The sequence below is a fragment of the Salminus brasiliensis genome, chromosome 9 (assembly GCF_030463535.1).
Source record: "Salminus brasiliensis chromosome 9, fSalBra1.hap2, whole genome shotgun sequence".
Lineage (NCBI taxonomy): Eukaryota > Metazoa > Chordata > Actinopteri > Characiformes > Bryconidae > Salminus > Salminus brasiliensis.
Window position 1 is genome coordinate 10,242,720 of NC_132886.1, and position 22,976 is coordinate 10,265,695.

The 22,976-nt window shown below is 41.2% G+C and overlaps 2 protein-coding genes and 1 non-coding gene across 3 annotated transcripts; 1 reads left to right on the plus strand and 2 right to left on the minus strand.

The window, feature by feature from the left end:
* Positions 1–4,520: 4,520 nt before the first annotated feature.
* b4gat1 (beta-1,4-glucuronyltransferase 1) lies at positions 4,521–10,692 on the minus strand. Its single transcript, XM_072688749.1, has 2 exons — positions 9,301–10,692; positions 4,521–7,760 (listed from the first exon to the last, which is right to left on the minus strand). The coding sequence occupies exons 1-2, from the start codon at positions 10,399–10,401 to the stop codon at positions 7,569–7,571; spliced, it is 1,293 nt and encodes a 430-aa protein (XP_072544850.1). The 5' UTR covers positions 10,402–10,692; the 3' UTR covers positions 4,521–7,568.
* A 284-nt stretch (positions 10,693–10,976) lies between these two features.
* trnas-gcu (transfer RNA serine (anticodon GCU)) lies at positions 10,977–11,058 on the plus strand. The gene has a single exon. It is a non-coding gene; the product is annotated as a tRNA-Ser (tRNA).
* A 1,599-nt stretch (positions 11,059–12,657) lies between these two features.
* Positions 12,658–20,946, minus strand: LOC140562881 (E3 ubiquitin-protein ligase TRIM39-like). Its single transcript, XM_072688750.1, has 7 exons — positions 20,694–20,946; positions 17,128–17,516; positions 16,919–17,008; positions 16,550–16,783; positions 14,128–14,266; positions 13,891–13,926; positions 12,658–13,649 (listed from the first exon to the last, which is right to left on the minus strand). Exons 1-7 carry the CDS (start codon positions 20,776–20,778, stop codon positions 13,102–13,104), a joined length of 1,521 nt encoding a protein of 506 aa, XP_072544851.1. The 5' UTR covers positions 20,779–20,946; the 3' UTR covers positions 12,658–13,101.
* Between the last annotated feature and the right edge of the window lie 2,030 nt (positions 20,947–22,976).

The following is a 22,976-nucleotide window of genomic DNA, read 5'->3' on the forward strand; positions in this document are numbered from 1 at the left end:
ATAGCCTGGATCGAATAGGATTTCCATTTCACGGAACTGCTGCTGGCCATGTTAGGCCCTGTAATTAACCGATCGCTCGTTGTTGTTTATGAGGAGGTCAGATGTAACACCTGAAAGTGCTGTATTTGTCTACACATGATGTTATGTATTGTTTCGCAGAACCATTGATCAGTTCACTGAACCATGAAACTAACCCAAAACCTGCTTAAAAGGTCCCAGCCGGCCGAGACCGCCATCCGAGGGCATGGCTCCCCTCCCCTGCACTCAGGGCGGCTAATCTGAAGGCTGGCTGCCTCCCGCTAGCATCCAGAGGGAGGCCGCTGCTAATTGCTTGTGTCGTAAAGCTCTGTGACCCAAATAAGCCTTGCTCCCCAAAGCTGCCAGGATAAACCCCACTTTGCCTCACCAAACCTGCTTAATAAGGCTCCTTATCCACACCAGCCCCCCTAACCCCCTCCATCCAACCCTGCACAACACACACCTTCTGGTCCTGGACCTAAAGGGGAGGGCGTGAGGAGAGAGAGAGAGAGAGGGGATAGATGAAGACAGAAAGAAGTGAGTTGGTGAAGACACAAAGCGTAATGCAGGCTTAATGACTGAGACGGCTAGCTGGATAGATGGATCGATAGAAAGACAGACAGAACGATAGAATGGTAGACAGACAGATAGATAGACAGATAGATAAATAGATAGACAGACAGACAGACAGACAGATAGATAAATAGATAGACAGATAGATAGATAGATAGATAGATAGATAGATAGACAGACAGCAAGATAAATAGACAGACATAGATAGATAGACAGACAGAGATATAGACAGCGAGGCAGATAGACAGCTACATAGACAGATGGACAGCGAGGCAGACAGATAGATAAACAGACAGACAGACAGATAGATTCAGAGATACAGACAGACAGACAGATAGACAGACATACAGACAAATAAACAGATAGACTGACAGAATGACTTGACCATTGTGCCAGCACATGTTTGGTGTCTGGGTGTTTTGCACTGGAGCTATGAGGCTGAGGAGCACCAGTTAGCACTGGGAAAACTAGACGCCTAAATCTGCACAAACTTGCCTCAAACTGTGTGGAGTTGCAGTGTTATCTCTAGCCTCTATTGCCTGTTAGCTATTAGCCTCATCAGTCTTTTGGCTACTGTGTAAAGCAAAAGACGCCAGTTTCAGACACCAGACTGGTGCTGAAGAACTGGGCTAAGTCGCCACGCTATCACGCTATCACTTTAAGTAAACTGAAGTGTGTTTGCTTGCCGTTGCGTGCTGCTGTGTGCGGATGCTGCCAGCCTCGTTAAAGCAGATCTAATCAGAGTGGGCTAATCACCACAAAACCAGGTGCCTCCACACACACGTGTCCAGCTGACACCCAGCAGCCAAATGAAGGCCAGCTCTATCAGATCATACACTCCTCCTTTATTTCTCAGTCTCCTCCTCCTTTTCAGCCATCCCTTGTTAATCATACAACTTATTATAAATGTATTATTCTATTATTTGTATAATGTTTATATAATACAATTTAATCTGATATTATTTTGATTTGCAAATGTATTTGCCCCCAGGACCCCCAGCTGGAACTAAATCTTGAGCAGTAGATTATTTGCAAAACCACAGTATTTATCTGCTCATATCATTTAGACACAATTAGGGTGTTTGGCTGATGCTCTTACCCAGAATAGCTGGTATTTGAACTGTGTTACACTGGTAGGTGGTTGTAGTGTTAGGAGTCTTGTCCAAGGATTCTTATTGGTGCCGAAATGCCATTAAAACCCCCTGCCTAATATCATGTAGGTCCTCCTCAAGCCACCAAAACAGATCTGACTCGTCAAGACATAGACACCACAAAACCTCTGAAGGTGTTCTGTGACATCTGGCATCTTACCAGCAGATCCTTTAAGTCCTGTAGGTTGCAAGAAGGGGCCTCCATAAGCATGGACCACATTTTCTTAGGCCACTGCATACCAGGAACACCCTATGACACCCTATCGTCTAGTCATCATGGTTTGGTTCCTGTTAGAGTGGCTCTCCTTAGACATCTTACACTTGGGCCATTTTCTCTGCTTCAAACTTTGCATCAACTTTAGGAACTGGCTGTTCCCTGGCTGCCTAATGTATCCTTTGACAGGTGCTGCTGTAACTAGATAATCAACATTATTCACCTGTGTAGTCTTTTGTATAGTATTTTTTGTTGTTGTGTATGATATTCCATTTAATATTTAATCAATAAGCATTCATATTATATATTATCTGTCTTTATTATGAGAAGTTATATATAAGGGAAATGTTGAGTAGCTTATTCTTTAGATGAATGTAGCACTGAAGTGGTGAGATTGTACTGTGAGAGCGTGGCACTGACGTATTTGACTGAAGGTCGAGTGTAAACACACCTGAGACAGTACAGTGCAACAGTAACCTGCACTAAAGAGATTAGTCAGTACGCTGCGGCTCACCATGCTGCCCCCTATCTGTCTACTGCTGTCTACTGTGTCCTCCTGCAGTCCACTGGCATATATTCTGGCTGTCACTCAGATTTCTCAGCCAATAAGAGCTGCTAATGGGATATGTGACACAGGTGTCAGTGGTCATTTGTTTAGGAAAGTGTTTAGAGCACCAGTGTGTGAGAGAACGCATCACAGGGTGCATTTAGTCAGGCTGTGTGGGTGAAGACACCTTTTTAATAAGGGGAATGTTGAGTGGGTTGTTTGTGTAAAGGCTCAGAAATACAGTCTCCTTTGTTTTCACATCATCAGGGAGGGCAGTGTTAGGCAGTTGAGTGCCAACAGGATGTAAGTGAGGACTGTAGATGGTAGCAGCAGAAATCCCTTGTATATATGTATATAGCGCCCCTTAGTGGTTGACTGTTTTACTACATTTAAAGGATTTGGCCGTTACCTTTTTGTTGTCTGATATTTCATTTAATATTTAATCAATAAGCATTCATATTATTTATTTCACTCAGTTTTTCTCTTCTTCCCTCATATATCTTTCTGTCTAATGCAATCCTTTCTCATTATCATAAAAAGCTCAATTGCATTCATATTTTATATGTTATAGGCTTTATTATGAGAAGTATTATATATTTGGGAAATGTTGAGTAGGTTATTAGTGTGAGGGATCAGATTTTTCACATTATCAGGGAGGGCAGTGCTAGGCAGTTAATAACTGTGGATGGTAGCAGCTGGAATCCCTATGTATGTATTTAGCCCCCCTCAATCCCAATTATTTAATTATTTAAGGTTTAAAATCATATGTCTGAAAAGAAATCCTTAAAGAAATCCAGAGGTTTTTATTAATATTTATTTTATATAATGTTTTTTTTTACTTCCTAGTGTGCAAAAAAAGGTTCTTTAGAGAAGTGGTCCCCAACCTTGGTCCCGGAGGCCCACACATCCTAAACTGTGTCTGGAACTGTGCCCAATTCACATCTCCTGCATGTGAAAATCTAGATCACTATATAGAGAACTATTACAGCTGCACACAAATCTATAAACCAACCAACAAGATGGATTATGAATATTCCATGTCTGTTTAGCGTGCATCGTTTGTACACTATGATATGGTGCATTGTGGGATTGTTACAATGCACTGAAAATTCAGCACTACAATTTCAGACCCCACTACAGAAGGGCTGAACTCCAAATAAGTGCACTAAGTAGTGAACAGAGCACAGTTTTAGACACGGCCACAGTGTTTTCCTTGCTCCCAGCACACCTGACTCAACTCATTAACAAGCACTAATTACAGCTTTGCGGAACCAAGAATGCGTTATTTACAGCATCACTCCAAAAATGTATTTTATGAATGGAGGGTTTATATAGGGCTGAGGAGGAGGAGGAGGGGAGTGGTCCATCTCGCAAAATTGAATTATGTCATAACTCCACTTAGTTCAGTCAGTTGTATTGGAAGCAGGAAAAACACTGAGCTGAGCTTCTTTTGATTCTGTGCCTGTTCTGCATTTGTGTGAGTGTGGAGGTGCAATTTCAGTTTCAGAATCAGTTTCTACCGCAGTTGAGTAAATTTGTGCTTGAACTACTTTGGGTGGGGAAACACAGGTAAATAAAGCTAGAATGGCCTGAAGACTACCATTGAAGGTGTGGATAGCTATGTATATACACACTGTGTGGAAGTTTTTTGCACCCAGGCATATTCATTACTCAAAACTCATCTCTTCATCATCTCTTAATAAGATCACACTAGAACTGATATATATATAAACATAATTACAGTAAAAAATTAGGATGGCAAAGAAAGTAGTTGGAATCTTGTGAGCTAATTTGAAGAACAAAGCTTCAAAATTTCTCCACACAGCTCTTTGTGATTTCTACCAATGGAAGAAGAACATGCACACTCTCAAACAATATTTGTACACTTTTATTCACTCAGTGCGTAATAAAACATCCGGATTATTTTAAAAACATAAAAAAACAAATTTAACTCAACAGTAAGATTAAAACATTGCCTAAATGCTGAGATACTTACAAATATATTATTGTCAGTTTGATAATCGGTTTAAATAAAAGCTCACCTGACCAACTCATTTCAAAGGTGTTTTAAAAGTGCTACAAATGGAAAGAAAGGCACAGTGACAAACATGCAGGGAGAGCACCCTGATACAGCAGCTTCCATTTGCCACTCCCTGCTTTTCTTATACAGTGGTGTTGAACCTTCAACATTTGTCATTGTGTTTTCTGTACAGTTGTCGTGTTCACAGGACAGTGATAGCATTGTTGTTGGTTTTTTTTTGTTACAAAATAATATTCACACAAACTTACACGCATCAGCCAGTACATGAACAGAAAATACTGCATCTGCAGAAGAAATAACAAAAACATACATTACTCTGACGCAAAGCACAAAACTGATAGTCATGCTGAGTCTTCATCATCTCTACAACAAAGGACTTTTATAACAAAATAGTCTGAAAAAGGAGAAAGAAAAAAAAAAGTGTCAAATCCAACAACAGCTTCTTTTAACATTGACTGATCTCAGGTCAGTATCAGTGTAATGTTCCCCCACACATTTTAATATAAAGTACATTTCGAGTAACAAAAAAAGGTTTCAATGCCCCGGTTTCAAGGATTCATCACGAAAGTAAAACTCGGCATTCAGAGACAGTAATCATAACTTAAGTTCTGTACTTTCACACAATAACTGTTCTTTCCAGAATACAAGCCAAACTACAGACACCTATTACACAGTTTCCACACATCCATTTCTTTAAAAGTACAACATTACCAACAGCATCTTCCTACCGTATATAACCCATCATTCTCTTCAAGAGGGGATCTATGCTCCTGATCAATCACTCTTCTTTTCTGAGCCAGTCATTGGTGCAGTGTAGCTGAGGTACTGCAAATGATTCAATCACTAAACTCCAGCTGTTATGATTCCATCTGCTCCTCCTCTCCACTTTCTCTGTTTTTTTTAAGCACACATCTCCCCTCTGAGATTCCTACCAACAGCAATAAGATTTAGAAAAATGTAAACCGACTTTGGGAAGAGAGTAATTGAGGTCACATTCAGTTGCTCACAAGCTGACAGTCGTCCTAGTGCTCACAAATAACGTGTGGGTAAAGTCTGCTCAGTAGTAGCTAGTTTAGTGTTAGCTAGTTTATCACCATGTCCAGTTACTGTCAAAACCATGGAGGTATTATGACCGGCTTCAGCAGATAACTGTTTCTAAAATATTTAAATCGGCATTAGATAGATTCAAACCCATATTTAACACTAATGTGCTCACTGCTTTCGGGAAGAGCAGTATGTTCAGGGAACACTGAGCTACCGCACTAAAATATCTATTTTATTTGTTATAATGTATTTGTAAGGCTGTACAAATATATTTTCGCTGTCCTACATTTTTCCATTTTTGTCGTTTTTCACTTTTTTGACATAATTTGCAAGTATTTCTTTAAACTGTAGCTAATTTCATGATAAAGAGACCAATAAGAAATCGTTTTTCTTGTCCTGTAAAATTACCTTTTGGAAATACAGGGTTTCAAAGACAGCGACAAAATTATACATTGGTTCATCAGTTCAACTTTTTGCCCTTTTTTTAAGGTATACATTTTACATGATGCTAATCCAGGTGTATTTAGTCCCAGTTTATCCCAAACATATAAAGGCAAGTCCAGGATTTCCCCACTGGTGCATCCCTAGTTAATAACCTGTGCGTTCACATTACCAGTTTAAGTGACTCGTTTTTTTTGGCTTAATGTAACACAGATCTGATTATTTTTTTCAGGGCTGTGTGAAGATGTCAAATTCAATCTTTTCAGATTTTAGATACTTTTATACGTGGTCCTAGATCGCATATTTATCCGATTTGTGGGCAAGCAGCATCGTTAACAGTCAGATAGGATTTCATGCGTCTTTTTGTCTGTACGCATTCACTTAGTGCTGTTGTCAACAGTCAGCACCGGCGGCATGGTGAAACAATGGAGGAGAGGAACAGCTGTGATAAGTCTGCACATAAAAACATATTAAGGTGTGCATGCGTGCCGTTTCAGGGACAGGTCTGTTGCCATTACAGACAGATACAGGTTAAGTTAAGCCAGATATCTGATCTGAGCAAAAACCTGGCTGCCTCTAATACAGAACAAAACAAGAATCAGTGTCTGGCTTTCAGAAAACAGAACCTTTTAAGGCAGTCTGGTTACTTAACTCAAGTTAAAACACCCTTATTTTGCTGCATGCAATATATTGTTGCTGCCACACAAAATCACAAAAGCATTTTTCACTTTTTAATTTTTTTTTCCTTTTTTAAAGCTGAATCTGGAAGTTCTTTACATTGTGTTGAAATATCATGATGAACAGACTAAAAGAAATGGTCTGAAATGACCTGCAATCAAATCTTTTTCCATTGCAAGTGATAGTTGGCGATTTGGAGATACAAGGTTTTTGGGTGACCGTGACAATAAATTTAATATGAATTATAACATCAGCATCAGTGTTTTTTGAATAATCTGAATTATTCTGCAAAATGTCTTATCTGAGATGAATTTAGATATGGCCTAGATATGAGTAAGAACAGATAAATAGAGCAGCGAAACTGTATCAACTTAAAAAGAATGCTGTGAATATTTTAGAAGATTATTGTTTAAGATCAAAGACTTGTTTTTCTTTCACATCCAGGTCTTTGTTCGTTCATTTCATGTTTATGTCTGACAGAGAACTCTTTATATGGTGTAATGGTACCAAAGGTTGCCCATCTTTCAAGATCCCAGGCACTGCGTTTCGCTTCCAGGGTCCAGAGTAGATATAAAGACCCTGTTCTCCAGAGTAGAACAAGATGTTCTGATGGTTTAACAAACAATACGTTAGATTTTCACACTTCTTGTCAGCAGCTTGCCAATAATATGTGACACGTCCAAACGATGCAGCACGACATCCAAACATTTTCCAGTTTACTTCACTTGAGATCACCTAGAAACATCCCAAACTCACCACCATGAACTAAATCAGCCAAAGCTCCAGACTTGTTGTGCCTTTAAGTTTCCCAAATGAACGACAGATGCAGATACTCCCTCAGTCCTTAGGTGTGTTTAGGCATCAGCAGCGGCGAGGGGAGTTGGGGTACTTGGTTTTCAGGCCCTCCTTGAAGCTGCGGAAGAGCACCCGGTTCCTACGGTTCTCCTCATCCTTGCGGCTGTGGAACTCTCCCTGCACCTTAAAGCCTCTGTGCACGACAAAGGCGTTGCTGACCACAGAGAACCTGAAACCCGCTATGTGAAGCTCACAGGCCTGCAGAACAAAAGGGGGGAGAAAACAGAAGACTGAATGGCTGGATGAAAGAACATACCTGATGTCTAGAAAGTAATTACTACAGCCCCAATAATCGGAATCACCATTTTCAATTATTTAACTGCTACATTGTTTAACAAAGAATAATTGCTAGTCCTCTACCTCTACAAGATCCTCCACAGTAATAATAATTAGCAGAAAACTGAAAAAACTAAATCCAGAATGTACAAATCTTCTAAATTACTAAGAAAGCTGTACAACACAGAGCACGAAGTTCTAATAAAATTAAGGTTTAAAAACTTGTAATGAAATTAAGAAAGTTATAATAACTTATAATAATGAGAAATAATTATATGTAGATACATTATATTACATATCCCTGGATAAAATACATATTTTTAGTCTAATATGTAGAATATTAACATGATCCAGGCTTGAATAGTAGTGTTTATAGCAGTGTTCACCAACCACCTTCATGCATATTCAACTGCCATCTTCAACCAATGCCAATGCATCTGCCTGGGCCAATCAAGGACTTCTGAAAATGTTTATTAGCAGGCGTGGCAGTCTATGGTCAGAACACTACACTGCAGAGAGTTTATGGGAGAAACTTTTAAAGTGAACCGTCCACAGAAGTCAAGAATGGGACCGTCTCAGCAGATGTTACTGTAGATTCTAGGGATGCAGGAGACTGAAGTCCAGTTTTTCTTAAGAACAGCATATGCACTGATCACCCATAACATTGGAATGTGACGTGAAGAGACGTGTATAACACTGATTAGCTTCATGTACAGTGGCACCTGTCAATGAGTGGCATAGGTGGCAGTAGGTGAACCATCACTTTTAATGTACTTAGATAAAAGTAATGAGACTCCTGCTTATTCACTGTTTCTTCCAAAATTGAACACTTTTATTTATTACATTTTTATAATTTATCATTTTAAAATACAGTTAATCCTGCTTTTGTTGGAGTAACTGTCTCTAATGTCCAGAGAAGGCTTTCTACTAGCTTTCGGAGCACTGCTGAGAGAATCTGATTGCATTGCATTGTTTACAAATGTGTTAGTGAGATCAGGATGTTCGATGATGACCACACCACCTTATCCCCAATGTATCCCAAAAGTACTGGGTGGAGCGCCATCATTTCAGAGAACACAGTTCTTCCACTGCTCCACAGCTCAATGCTGGGGGGCTTTATACCCCTGTAGCCCAGAAAGCCCTATTCTATGGTCAGTGGTTCTCTACAAGGACTCAACAAGCTGTGTATGCACATCTGCACATCTCTTAACAGCAATGGGTGCAACCTAAAGTAGCTGAAGGCATTCATTAGAAGGGGTGTCCACAAACATTTGGACATGTAGTGTATACATTTTGATTAAATCCTGCTTCATAGAGTAATATTGTTTATTTATGTAGGGTTAGAAATTACTAAGGTCTTGAAATATCTGAAGCATGGTTCAGAGCTAAACATCTGGCCACTGAAATCATCCGAGATCATCGTGCATCCCTGGTAGGTCCATCTGACGTTACGAGGACTCACCTGGCTGATGCGGTTAAAGCCATACTGCTTGAAGCTTTCATCATACAGGGGCACTGTCTTGGCCCCAATGTAGAAGGGCTCCCATGGGTCAGCCCAGTTGAGTGTGTAGGCCACCTCCAAAGGCCCGGAGCTCTTGGTGGCCAGATTAACCCAACGTGAGTAGTTAGTAGGGGCCTGGCACCGCGGGCACAGTTCCTCATAAAAGGGCCTCACCTCCCCAACCTGATACAGCTGAACCAATTCTGCCTTGGAAGCTGGCATTTTGCGTGTGTGCCTGATTTCAAAAGCGGGCAGGACCAGGACCTCATCCTGGGCCGGCTCGTGCCTCATCAGCATCGTCACAAACTGATGGTGAAGGGCAGCACTGGGCACCATGTCAATGTCGATGACCAGGACATAGGCAGCATCAGTGCCGGTTCGCGCCACGTTGCGGAGGAGGTTGTTGGGGTAGGAGACGTTGCTTCCCATGACATAGTTTTTGTACTTGTCCCTATAAGACTCAAGCTTCGCAAACACACCAGGACAGCCTTGCTCCTCAAGGCCAGCAAAGTGTTCCCGGTCTTGCTCTGGAAAGCTGGCTGTTTCCTCAGAGTGGCAGACCAGGTGGAAGTCCACCAGCTCTTGGACCTGTGGGCAGAAGAGGCTGAGGGCATAGACAAGGGCTGTGGCAAATCGGACATCCTGGCCATGTGCAAATATGGCAATGGAAAGGGGATTGCGCCAGCGGTCAAGCAGCGTGTCCAGGTGATGGAGGTTGTTGATGGTGGTGTGGGTGGCCAAGGCGAGGTGGTGGGACCTCGGGTCAGCACCTGGCTTCTGACTGGTCGAGAACCCACTTTTGATCAGGTTCTTATATATGCGGTACTGACCACTGCTGTCGAAAATACCCCCACTCGATAAGGAATACCTCAATCGCTCCTTCTTGGAGTTCTTTTCTCCCTGTGGGTTTTTCTTGGACTCAAACAGTTCTGAATAGGTGGAGCGCTGCTGCTTGCCGTGAAGCTTGGAGAGAAACGACAGATAGATGAGCTGCAGCAGCGCCACGAGGAGCAAGGCACTCAGCACCACTTTAAACACGGAGCATTTTTTGGAGAAATGCATTCCAAAGCGTGGTTGTTTTAGAGGATATCAGTGAAGGGAAAGCTTATCTCCAGCCTGGCTAATTATCTAATAAGAACCATCTCTTGAGCGCTGTACCGTTAGCTAGCTAGATAGCAGCCTACCGACTTTCTGCTCCGCGAAAACCCACCGTGTATCTGCAGCAGCAGCAGGAGCTGCTAACGTTTATTTCTCCAACACTGCTTGATCTCAGACTTACGTCCATATCTCCAACTGGGGTTTTAGCGCCAGGTCCATTTAACATCCAGCTAGTTTAAATCACACTAGACCAAATCACGACCACTGCGTGAACTGCGCCTGCGCGGCACCGGCGCATGTTTATGTGCTAGCACTAGCTTTAGCCAGTTAGCTGGAAGACGCTAACGCCAGCTATCTGTCATGAACCACAGCTGAGACAACAAGTATTAACGCTGTTTATGTTCATTTGATCTCGTCAAAGTTGTTAATTTATCCAACAAGATTTAATAATGTTAAACTGTCTCAAATTTCAACGGATGAAAACCATGAATACCGGCCCACCGTTTAAAGGGCCGACCGTTTCTCAGCGCCCTACATGAGACGAGGTGGCCGAGTGGTTAAGGCGATGGACTGCTAATCCATTGTGCTCTGCACGCGTGGGTTCGAATCCCATCCTCGTCGACAGTGTTTTGTGTCCGTACAGTAGAAAAGGCCACATTTATCTTAGGCTTTAAGAAGCTCAGCAGTACAGGCTTCACAGTGTTGGTCCAGATATTGACATTTTCACTACTCTTTGTCAGAAAGTGTTTGGTAATGAACTTTGAGCACAAAGGATATTTGTACAAACCCGAGCAACCATTATGTTCAGATAAGATAATGCTTTATTAGTCCCACAGTGGGGAAATTCAGTGTCGCTCAAAATTCAGGGATACCAAGACACTCAGTTACAAAAAGTAGATCAATTAGATATATATATATATATATATATATATATATATATATATATAGAGAGAGAGAGAGAGAGAGAGAGAGACAGATAAATAGTATAAATAATAAAAATATATTCAAAAAACTCAATATTTACTGATAAGCACCAAATGTATTTGTTCCACATACTTACATATTTACACATTTTAGTTGAGAGCTCTCTCTACCACTTAAGATGATCCTAACACTGAGATGCTTTTTGGAAACTGGGCACTGATTCACTGGATCAGGTGCGTTACAGCTGTAAGTCATTAAATGAGCAAGGCAGAGGTCTGTCAGGACTAGGGTTGAGAAACACTAACCGGAGGACTTTTTTTAACCACTTTTACCACTTCAGAAAGTTTGTTTCTGGGCTGTGAAATTGGGAATTGTCTGTAATATTTTGTAAATGCACACAAAACCATTTCCCATTCAGAAAGGGCTGCAGCATTTCTACGTAAATGGGAAGAGCTGATAGGGTAAGATATTTCACACGTTTTTGTTGAAAATTGATGGAAGCATAACTACTGAAGTAGAACATGTAGGAATTCGTGAAACATGCAGGCAACTGATACAGTGATTGATTATCATTGCTATAACTGCACACAGTCTTAGGTAGCTCCTGTTTTAGTAGCGGTGTAACAATTATCAATTCAATGGTTTTATTTCAACAAAGGGCAAATCATCTCATTCTAATGCACAACAACACACGCAAATATGGCATGTATTAATGTTGATCATATTCAAACAGATCAGCTTAAATAAATGCTCACTTTGCGACACACACACACACACACACACACACACACACATTTTCATCACTTTTATTATCAGCTCTGTTGTTGTTCTCTAGCCCTGCATTAGTCTGTTCCTGACTACAGCTCTGCTCTGGGCTGAAGGTTTGTGGATGGTGTGTGATTGAGTATTAGTTTAATCTACACAGTGACCAGAATGTTTTACCTCTACTAGTGAAACACTGGACCTTTTCAGACACTAGGTGGCCTGCCTGTATGTCTTCACAGTGATAAAACTCTTGCATAAAGTTACTACAGAGCAAGTGAGATTAAAGGTCACATGATCACATTCATAACAGTTGGGTCCAAATGGTGAAAAAGATGCTGGCTCTTATTTCAGGTTGGGGTGAAGCGAAGTTTCATGAAGAAATTGGTTTTGTTTTTGTTTCTCGATTCGGAAAGCATTTTATATCTACCAGAGGATCTCAGATACTTGCCTTTGGAGACAAACTATGGTTCACGCATGTCTGTGTTTTTCTGTCTCATCAGAAAGAGGGAAAATACAGGCAGGATTATCTGATCATTTTAATCTGATCATTTTAATCTCTGTGATTTTTCGAGCAGGTGTTGCTTTATGCTGACTGCTACACACAATATAATGTACTTAAATTTAGCCTGTAACATAGACAAAAGCAGATGGATAAGGACCGCTGGTGGGTTTCATGGCTGGCAAATGGCAATTGCTTCACTTTTAGGCAAGAATTGCTTTTAGAAGTCAACGCAGGTCCTTTACCACCAATTTCTGAAAGAGCACTCCGCAAGGAACTGCGTTTTTATTCACAAGCTGTGAAACTTGCTGGCGATCCCTATCTGTTTATGTTACAAATATATGTTGGAGATTACCAGAATTTCATAGGGTTTAAAATGCATGTCATATATCTGAACTTCTGTTTCCATGGGGGTATCATCAGAAATCATCCACCTGTTCCTTCCTGTTCCTCTCATTACAGCAACTGATGAATATTTATATGGAGTTTGATACGGGTGAGATGATCAGTGGAGATGAGTTCTCACCTCCATCATTACGACAGGGGCTGAAGAATGGATAGACTTTCTCAAGGAAAAACTGACCAGAGAAAGAGTAGATATGAGACCTGGCCTCCACATCATAAAAGGAGACCAGACCCTCCTCATAATCCACAAACACCCCCACCTTCTGGGGCTTCCCTCTCAGGGAGAGGAGGACTGGAGAATCAGCACAAGCTGTATATTCATCCCCATTTCTCAGAATCAGAGTCCAGAATCCATTCTGTGGATTCAGTGTAATCTTCCCTTTCCTTTCAATGGACTCTCTGGCCACTCCTAAATCCCACTCAGTCTTCCCTTTCACCTGCACCTCATAGTAAAATCTCCCTGAGGTGAATCCCTCCTTTCCTAAAACATCAATGTAGAAATCAAATCTCTTTGGATTGTCAGGAAGATTCTGTTTAGTGTCTCCACATCTCACTTCTTTTCCATCATCAGTCAGGAGGAGATATGGAGAAGCTGTATCAGGATCCAGAGTCACATCCACTGAGAGAAACACACAGTGTGTGATATGAGTCTGCAGATAATACCTGAATTCATCATCCAGTGGATCACACTGAGTAAACTTTAAAAAGGGAGTGTAGAATAAAATCTATTTGAGGTGAATTAAAAGTAATAGTACTTTATAAAGTGTGGGTTGCAGTGGTGTGATGATGAGTTTAAAAGAATACAATAGAAAAGCTCCTAAAATAATAAAGACAGAGACCAATCAGAAATCCCACTGTACCTGCATACTGCTGAATCCTCTTCAGTTCTGTTGAGACTAATTACAATAAAGAAGAATATTCATTAGATTTTAAACAGTTGATTCAAAGCTAATCTTAGACTCAAATAAAGCTTCAGAATGAAGAAACACAACAGATCTTCATGAATCATTTCATTTTCATCCAGCATTTTTTTAAATAATATTCTTTCTGCTACAGATTTCTGTCTGGAGAACATGCTGAATAGGAAAGTTCCTCACCTGATTCTCTGATCTTCTCATCCAGTGTCTTCTGAATCTGAGAGAGAGCTTTCCTCAAAGTCTCTGCACTCAGATAAGGGTCAATACTGAGGTCATTCCAGGTGCTGGTGTGTGGGGGGCTGCACAGGGAGGGGTAAATCTACAGTCCAGCAGGAGAGAGGAGAGATTCCTCAGCATGGGCAGTGTTGTAGTGTGATGTGCTGCATTGCCTTTGGCACAAAAGTAAGAAATGGAGTTCCACAAGGCTCTATTCTAGGGCCGCTATTATTTACATTATACATGTTACCACTGGGCTCAGTTGTAAGCAGACATGACGTTAATTTCCATTGTTATGCAGATGACACACAGCTCTATATATCAGCCAAACCTGACCATAAATTTAAATTAAAGAAAATGGAGGACTGTGTAAAGGATATAAAACTCTGAATGTCACATAACTTCCTTCTTCTTAACAGTAACAAAACTGAGGTTCTCCTTTTAGATCCAAAAGACACTAGAAATAAACTGACTTAATATATATAACGAATATATTCGTTATATATATAAATAAAAATCTGACTTAATGTTAGACTTGGCTGATGCTTCCATTATTCCTGGTCTAGCAGCTAAAAATCTTATTAAAAAGTCATATTTGATTCAGATCTATCATTTGAGCAACATATAGCTAATATTAGCTGGACAGCCTTTATGCATCTTAGGAACATCTCCAAACTAAGAAACTCCTTATCTCTACAGGTGGCAGAAAAGCTAGTGCACGCTTTTATTACCTCAAGGCTAGATTACTGTAATGCAGTAATTGAACTAAACAGCCTAATTAAAAGGAGAGAGCCAGAAGGTAACACAGACACGGGAGCACTCTGAAACACTGGCATCCATCTGCTCCACCGTCCACAAACCTGACTGTTCGCATGCAAGCAGCGAGACGACAGCTCCAGCTTCTCAGTATACTACAATTCCCTGTGTCTGCGAACCCCTGGACCTGCAACTTTTATCTAAGGGGAAACATTAATTACCAAAAGCTAAACTAAACAGATGAATTTTTAGTTTAGATTTAAAGATTGAGACTGTGTCTGAGTCCTGAACATTATCTGGAAGGTTATTCCAGAGTTGGGGGGCTTTATAAGAAAAGGCTCTTCCCCCTGCTGAGGTTTTCTGAATTTTGGGAACGAGTAAGAAGCAGCACCCTGAGATCTAAGGAGTCTTGATGGTTCATATTATGTAATAAGATCTCACAGCTACTCAGGAGCACGGCCATGTAGGACTTTGTATGTTAATAGAAGAATTTTGTATTCAATACAGAATTTAACTGGGAGCCAATGAAGTGCTGATATCTGCCACTATTAATATTCCCACTATTAGCCATCATTACTCGCATTACTCTGACCATCACTGCCATGACTATATTACGTTATACTACACCATGATTATCATATTTGTCAGCCCCTCGGTATCGGTGTTTCACCTGAGGCTGGGGGTACTTAAGGAGCCTCGACACTTAGTTTGAGGCCAAGAATTGCATGCTTGAGCCTTGAGGCAGCCCGAGGGGTTCCCGTTACTGCTCACAGTGTGTTAAGGCCAGCTTCTGATCTACGTCCTCGTTCGCGAGCAGGCCACCTGGCCATTCAAGGACTCAGTGAGGCTCGCTCTCAGCCAAGATATACCCACGACTCTGGTTCCAGCCAGGCGACCCACGCTCACGCAGCAGTGCCAGGTTGGGTGGGCCTAGTCGTTCTTGCCAAGTAGCTGGTCCCCCAGCTATACCCCCAGTCTCAGGTGTGTTTGTTTTCGCCCTCTTGTTCGCCCTCTTGTTCACGTTTATGCCGTGTAGCTGCTGCTTCTGTTGCCTTATTTTGTGTTTTGTTAATAAACAACTTGTTTAAAATCCATCTCTCCTCTCTGTTCGTCCCTTTGTGTCTGGCCTAACTCGCCATGACAGAATTCTCGTCCTCGAACTAAGCGTCGAGTACCCCCAGCCTCAGGTGAAACACATGAACATGAAACAAGACACTGAATTGACACCATGAACCAAACATGAACACAAACAAGGAGGAAGTCCTTATTTGGGCCTGTGGGCGGCAGCTTGGAATCGCCCCAGGGAAGGGCGCGATACCGAGGGGCTGACAATATTATAATTATGATCAGAGCAGTTCAACAGTATAGATGGTTTGGTGACTTTTATTAATAATTTATAAATAATTCTGACTAGAGGAGGATGGATCCGGTCCCCCTTGTGAGTCTTGGTTCCTCAAGGTTTCTTCCTCCAGCTCTGATTGACTTTTTCCTCGCCACTGTCGCCATTGGCTTGCTCACTTCACGTCTTGGATTTTAATGTCTTCTTATGTTATTTCTTTTACTAATAATGTAAAGCTGCTTTGTGACAACAACAGTTGTAAAAATGACATTGACATTAAGCAACACTGACCTGTAGGAGGTGGAGGTGGTCCTCTGTGTATGAGAGCTGCTCCAGCTCAGTGTCTCTCCTCTGTAGCTCAGTGATTTCCTGCTCCAGATCTTTAATGAGGTCTTCAGCCTGCCTCTCTGCTGCTTTCTGCTTCTCCTCCATCACCTCAAGCAGCTCAGCCTGGCTTCTCTCAATGGAGCGCATCAGAGCAGTGAAGACCTCAACACTGTCTGAAATCTCCTTCTCTGTGTTTCTCTGATGGAAGAACAACTTTTCACTTCAATCAAATCACAGTGAACGATGAGCATATTATTAATGTCAGTTTGATCCATTCTACAAAATCAAACCTGCAGACTGAAATGACTAGAACACAGATGATGCTTCACCTACTTTTCTGAGCTCTGCTGAGTGTCTGATCTCTCTGATCTTCTCCTGTCTGTCTTGGATCATCTGCTGCACCTCTGTCTGTGTCTTGCCCAGCTGTGTGTGTGTGTGTGTGTGTGTGTGTGTGTGAGCAGAGAGGGAAACTTAGTTTAAAACGTTACCTTGTATCAGTGTTTCTTTAAGGTCTATTAAGCTATTCTTTTCAGTTCACTCACCTCCTCTATAGGAACAGTGTTGTGAGTCCTGTGGTCTTCTTTGGTGCAGAACCGACACACACATCTCTGGTCATCTCTACAGAACAGCTCCAGCGGTTTCTCGTGCTTCTGGCAGATGTAGTCCTCCAGGTTCTCCACGGGGTTTATTAACTTGTGTTTCTTAAGTCGTGGAACATTATAATGAGGCTCTAAATGAGATTTACACAAAGACGCAACACAATCCAGACAGGATTTCAGGGCTTTCTGCTTCACTCCAGTACAGTCTTCACAGAGAACCTCATGTTTATCAAGACCACTTTTGTTCCTGAAATGCTCCACCTGCTCTCTCAGTGTTGTGTTGACCTGCAGTCCTGGTCTCTCTGTGAATTCCTCATCAGATGATGAACACACTGCAAAAAACAAAATCTTAGCAAGTGAACTGCTCTTATATTAAAGTGATGAATCCTTAGAGCTGCTCTTGTCCAGATGATGTTTTATTGGGTGATGGACCTGCTCTCTACCTAGCTCTCATGTTACCACCATTCACATTACGATGAACACTATCATGGCAGTGTCTGAGTGTCGCTGTGCTGAGAATGGTCTGCCACCCAAATAACATTTGGGCAACAGTGACCCTGTGGTCAGATATTAGAGTAGAATACCAGTAGTCCAGTATGTAATTGTCCACTATGTGGAGTGTGTGCATTATTTGTTTATTTATTGCCTTTAAAATGTATTTTGGTAGGAGCTGGGAAAATTGAAGACATGTGCATTGTAATTTTTTAAATATTGAATATTAAACATATATAAGATTACTTTATAGGTAGTATTTGTGGACGTTTGCTATACTGTATGCTATACTGCTTTATTCTAGATACATATGTGGGGCTATTTTTGTTTGTTTTAAGTGCAGATGGTTTGGAAATGCAGTGGACCCTATTTGGAATGACCTGTATTTCTGCATAATTTACTAATAAAATGTGGTTGGGTCGTTGTCTAACTAAACTAATAACACACACATAGCATGTCTTTTGTGGAGCACAATAAACACAATGAGTAAAAAAGTAAGTGAAACGTTAAATTTAAGGACTTGTAGATCCTCCTTTAGCAGCAGAAACGTGTGAGCAGGCAGCATGTACCGCCGGCTGCCAGCAGGGGTACAGCAAAGTAGGAAAGCTGGTGGGGTTGGAGCAAAGAACTCCAAGCCCCAGAATTCCCAGCGATAATCAATGCTGACAAGACCCACCCGTGTGGCATGGTATAAATACACCCAGCCAAACACACTTCCCCGTCGCACCTTTGTAGAGGGGCGAACGGTAAGAGTGGGTTTATGTTGAAAAGAGAAAAGAAAAAAGAGAAGTTCAAGCTGTGAACAGAAAAGAGAAAAGTGAAGAGAAAAGTTTGTTGTTAACAGACAAAAGAGAAAAGCATTCGTGTTGTCTTTAGTTTGAGTTAACATCATTCCTGGTTTTCCTTTGTTTGTTTTCCCGCCTTTTTGTGTTGCTTATGATCAGTGTTTATACTGCCACCCCTCACAGCTGTGGTGGCACAGTGAAAATACACTGGGCTCCCATTACCAGGGTTGGTAGTTCAAGCCCAACAGTCACTAAGCACACACCATAAGATTATCATTTCATCATAATAAAACAAATTCTGACTGCACTTGAGTCCAAACCCCACACCGTAACAAAACGTCCACCAACTGATTCCAGTAGCTGCAAATAAGATTTGCATCAGGTTGTTCCTGCAGATGTGTTTCAGTTCATCAGTATTTTTGGGAGGCCTTGCATGCAGTCCATTTTAGGTCATGCATCTCAGTAAGATTTAGATCAGGATCAGGATTTGGCCGTCATCTTTTTCAACCGTTCTTTATATACTTGCTTTGAGTAATTGTCTTGTTGCATATATTCAGTTCATTGGTTCCTAAATGAACACAAGCTGCCCAGTAAAGAAGAAGTTGTGATGATTCCAAACTTAGAATTGTACATTTGTGCTAAAGCATCCAGGTGGTGCTGGGCAAACGTGACATAGCCACAGTTCATTTCTTTGATAGGAGTGCCACCTTTTTTTGTGACGTTCCATAAACATAAAGCATTTTTGATCAATTCTCATCTCCCTAACTGAAACCATCTGCGCTCTGATTTTTACCCTTTTTCTTCCCAATTTGGATTGCCAGTTACCAAACCCATACATATTCTATCACATGCAGCGCTTCCGACACTGGGAGCGTGAAGACTGACATACCTCCTTTGACACATGCACAGCCATCCATCAACTCTTTTTCCAACCTGCCAAAGATGTGATGTCACCCGGCAATCAATGCGCTCAGAGGAAAGTGCTATGTACCTGGCTTTGATGCATTGGCCAGCAGACACCAGTGCCGGCCAGCATTGCACTGGAGTGATGTGGGGAGAAAGTTCCATCTGCCCACCCTGGAAAGTGCCAGGCCAATTGTGCTCTCTCAGGCTCTGGCTGCCGATGGCTAGCAGCATGACCTGGATTCAAACTAACAATCCTCTGGTCATTGTGACAGCGCCTTTTTCCGCTGGATCACAAAACATTTTTCTAAAACTTTCAACTTCAGTGTAGATTATATTTTGACATGAATTGAAATGTTTATTTTGAAATAAAATGTGTAAAACACCGCCTGAATGAACTTGCGTTAGTTTACATTTTATCTTGGCAAATATTTATTTGAAAGCTGTGATGATACAGAATGTGATATTCATAAAATATTAGATAGTTGCTATGCTGTTCCATGTGGTTGCTATGCTGTTGCTAAGCACTGGTCTGGTATTGTTTCCATCTTATGGGGTTGCTAAGCACTGGTCTAAAAGGTAAAGGTGCACATATTTTAGTCTGATATTCTTTCCATCCTATGGGGTTGCTTGGTTGTTGCTATGCTGTTGTTAAGCAGTGGATGTGATATAACAGATCAATGCACAGTTGCTATGGTATTCCAGTAATATGATTGGAGTAGTTGGAGACAACCATGTTTTTACACTCATTTTTCACTGATGGGCAGGATCAGTGATCAGCAACATCAAATATGAAGGATGATTTTGAGCTCCTCACACCGTCTTGTCCTAAACTCAGAACTTGTATTAAGCTATCCAAGTGTTCTCTACTGCTGCCCACACACTGTCCACAGTTGTTGGATCCATAGGACCATAAGTCCACCACTGACTAAGAGTCATGAAATAAAATGCAGCCAAATTCAGCTCTGTGGTCAGAATCTGATGGCTGGTGCATCCAAATGTTCACCAGCAAGGTGGAGCTCCAAGAGAGGGGTTTTGAGAGACAGTGCTGAGAATGGTCCACCACTCAAATAATATATGATCAACATTGATTCTATGGTCAGAAATTGACCAGTGATGACTAGGGCAGAAGAAATACAACAGCCTACAGTGTGTAATTAAACACCTAGTGGACCTATAAGGTAGGTGGGCCTCAATAAATTACACAATAACGTGTAAACTCAGGGTCTCTTTGGCTGCCAATGTAATATAAGTGCACACAGTGTGGATTGCTACCCTGACTTGAAGAGAGATACTTCAGTAATGTGTGGATAATCTGTGTTAACTTACAGTCACCAGGTTCATCAGTGCTCCTACTTCTGCCTTCTCTTTGTTGTTGGTTTGTTGAAAATCCATCCATTTCCTTCCTTCTCATGTTGAACACATTTCAGAAGAACATCACATCACTCCGCTCACACGTTTAACACACACACACCTAACTGTTGCATTTTACACACTCAAATAAGACAGCAATAAGAAAGTGTACAGCTCTTACTGTGAGCTTCTGTGAAGAAGCTTTGTAAAGAACTTAGTGTGAAGAAGATTGCTCTTTCATCTGAACTTCCTGTTTTTAGTCACTTTCACTTTCTCTTACCCAGTCTGATATGACTTTCTGTACCTGTTATTAGTGCTGCAATGAATGCTTCTCTTTTCTGGATAAATCAGACAGTTCAGAGCATGAAAGCTTAAAAAGTTAATAATTTAATACATGGTTAAAAGCTTCCGTCATTGACACTCCGGGCGGAAACGCTGCTACTGCACTGTGTAACTTTGGTGAAGCTGCAGGAGACCCTTTTGCTAGAACTTGAGTCATATTTGTGGAAAATCTCATAATATTAGTCTACTGCATCAGTCGATGGTAGAAAGTCCTTTCATATCCATTTGTCAGCGAATGCACAAGTATAGATGTACATTAGGGGGTGCTCAGCACAATTTCTGTTTACTGCAGTGGTGTAAACATGAATTACACTCCACAACTGTAGGAGGAGTCCTGGAGCACTAAATACAAATTCTTGCAAAACACTTCTTTAACACTTATCCACTCCAAACTCAACTCAAGCCTCTGTCCTAATTCTCACCCTAAGCCCTAAGCCACTCCTGAAGTGTACACATTAATTAAATTGTTGCACGGTAGGTAAAAGGGGTGTGAGCATTCAAGGCCAGTTGATGTGATAGATTGTTGCTGAGCTATTGTGGCACAATTGTTATGGTATTCCAGTATTGTGATGGGAGTAGTTGGAGACAACCTTGCCTTTATATTCATTAATAATTGTTTCATTCATTTATGTTCTTATTACTTGATAATATGGATGAATATTACAGGTCAAAAAGGCATGTGAGGGTCATAGGAGTGACAACCTATTTATAGTCAAAGATGACCATCTGTTTAAAGACTACCCACGGCTGTTTATAACCTTCCATGCCTATAAAAGACCATAGGACAAACTGTACTGTTTCTTCAGACTGAGATGGGACACAGACTGAGATTGGACGTTAAATTATACGATGTAAACATGAATTACACTTCACAACTGTAGGGGGAGCCCAGGAGCACAAAAATTCTTGCAAAACACTCCTTTAACACTTATTCACTCCAAACTCAACTCAAGGCCCTGTCCTAATTCTCACCCTAAACCTTAAGCCACTCCTGAAGTGTACAGATTAATGAGGTTGTTGCATGACAGGTAAAAGGGGCGTGAACGGTCAAGGCCTGGGAGAGTGTAGAGCAGAATTGGGACACACTTCACCTCAAATCCCTTCATCTGTATACGTCTCTGCTGCTTAAACACAAAATACTGATTTTGCCATGATGCTCGGTGGGTGGCTAAAGTGGGTAAGAGAATAACTTGAACCGCAGAACACAAGAGCATCTAAACTGGGCACAAATGGTCACGCAAATGACCGAACAACAGGTAAACAAACTATTTAGTTTTGGAGTTGTGTTAGCTGCCTGCCTCATTACTTCACACACACTGACACCTACAAGAGTTTATTTGTGGTTTATGCAAGGAATGACACAGGATTGCAGTGGAACATGGGTAACTGCCTTCACAAAAGTGTGTTCTGATGGGGACTCATCAGGAGCCTTGTAGAGGAAATTTTAAGACATTGGACACCATACTGCCTTGCATACATGTATTTTTGTATTTATCCATGCATTTGCATACAGAAATGGGCTCATGACAAATGACAAATAACATAACTGCATAATATATTTAACAAAAAGTCCTTTGGGTTCATCTTAATGTTCACAACTGCTGGACATACAATCACTATTTGGGTGTAGAAGCAAAAATGTGTGAGGCAGTCATAGGCGTGTATATCAAATTCACAACATGCCTTAGCATTTCAGGTTTCTAAGACCTGAACTATCCGTTTTATAACATTAGCTAATGCTAACTTCTTTCCCTTGTAAATTGAGCTTGAATTAAGTCTCGTGGGAAAGTTGGGATTTTAGATGATACACTCATATAAGTGTAACATGTAGGTCATATAATGCAACCTTTTACATTTCCTGCAGTGAGAAAATGGAACTTATTGGTAAATTTATGAGAAACACACCTGAAGTGCTTC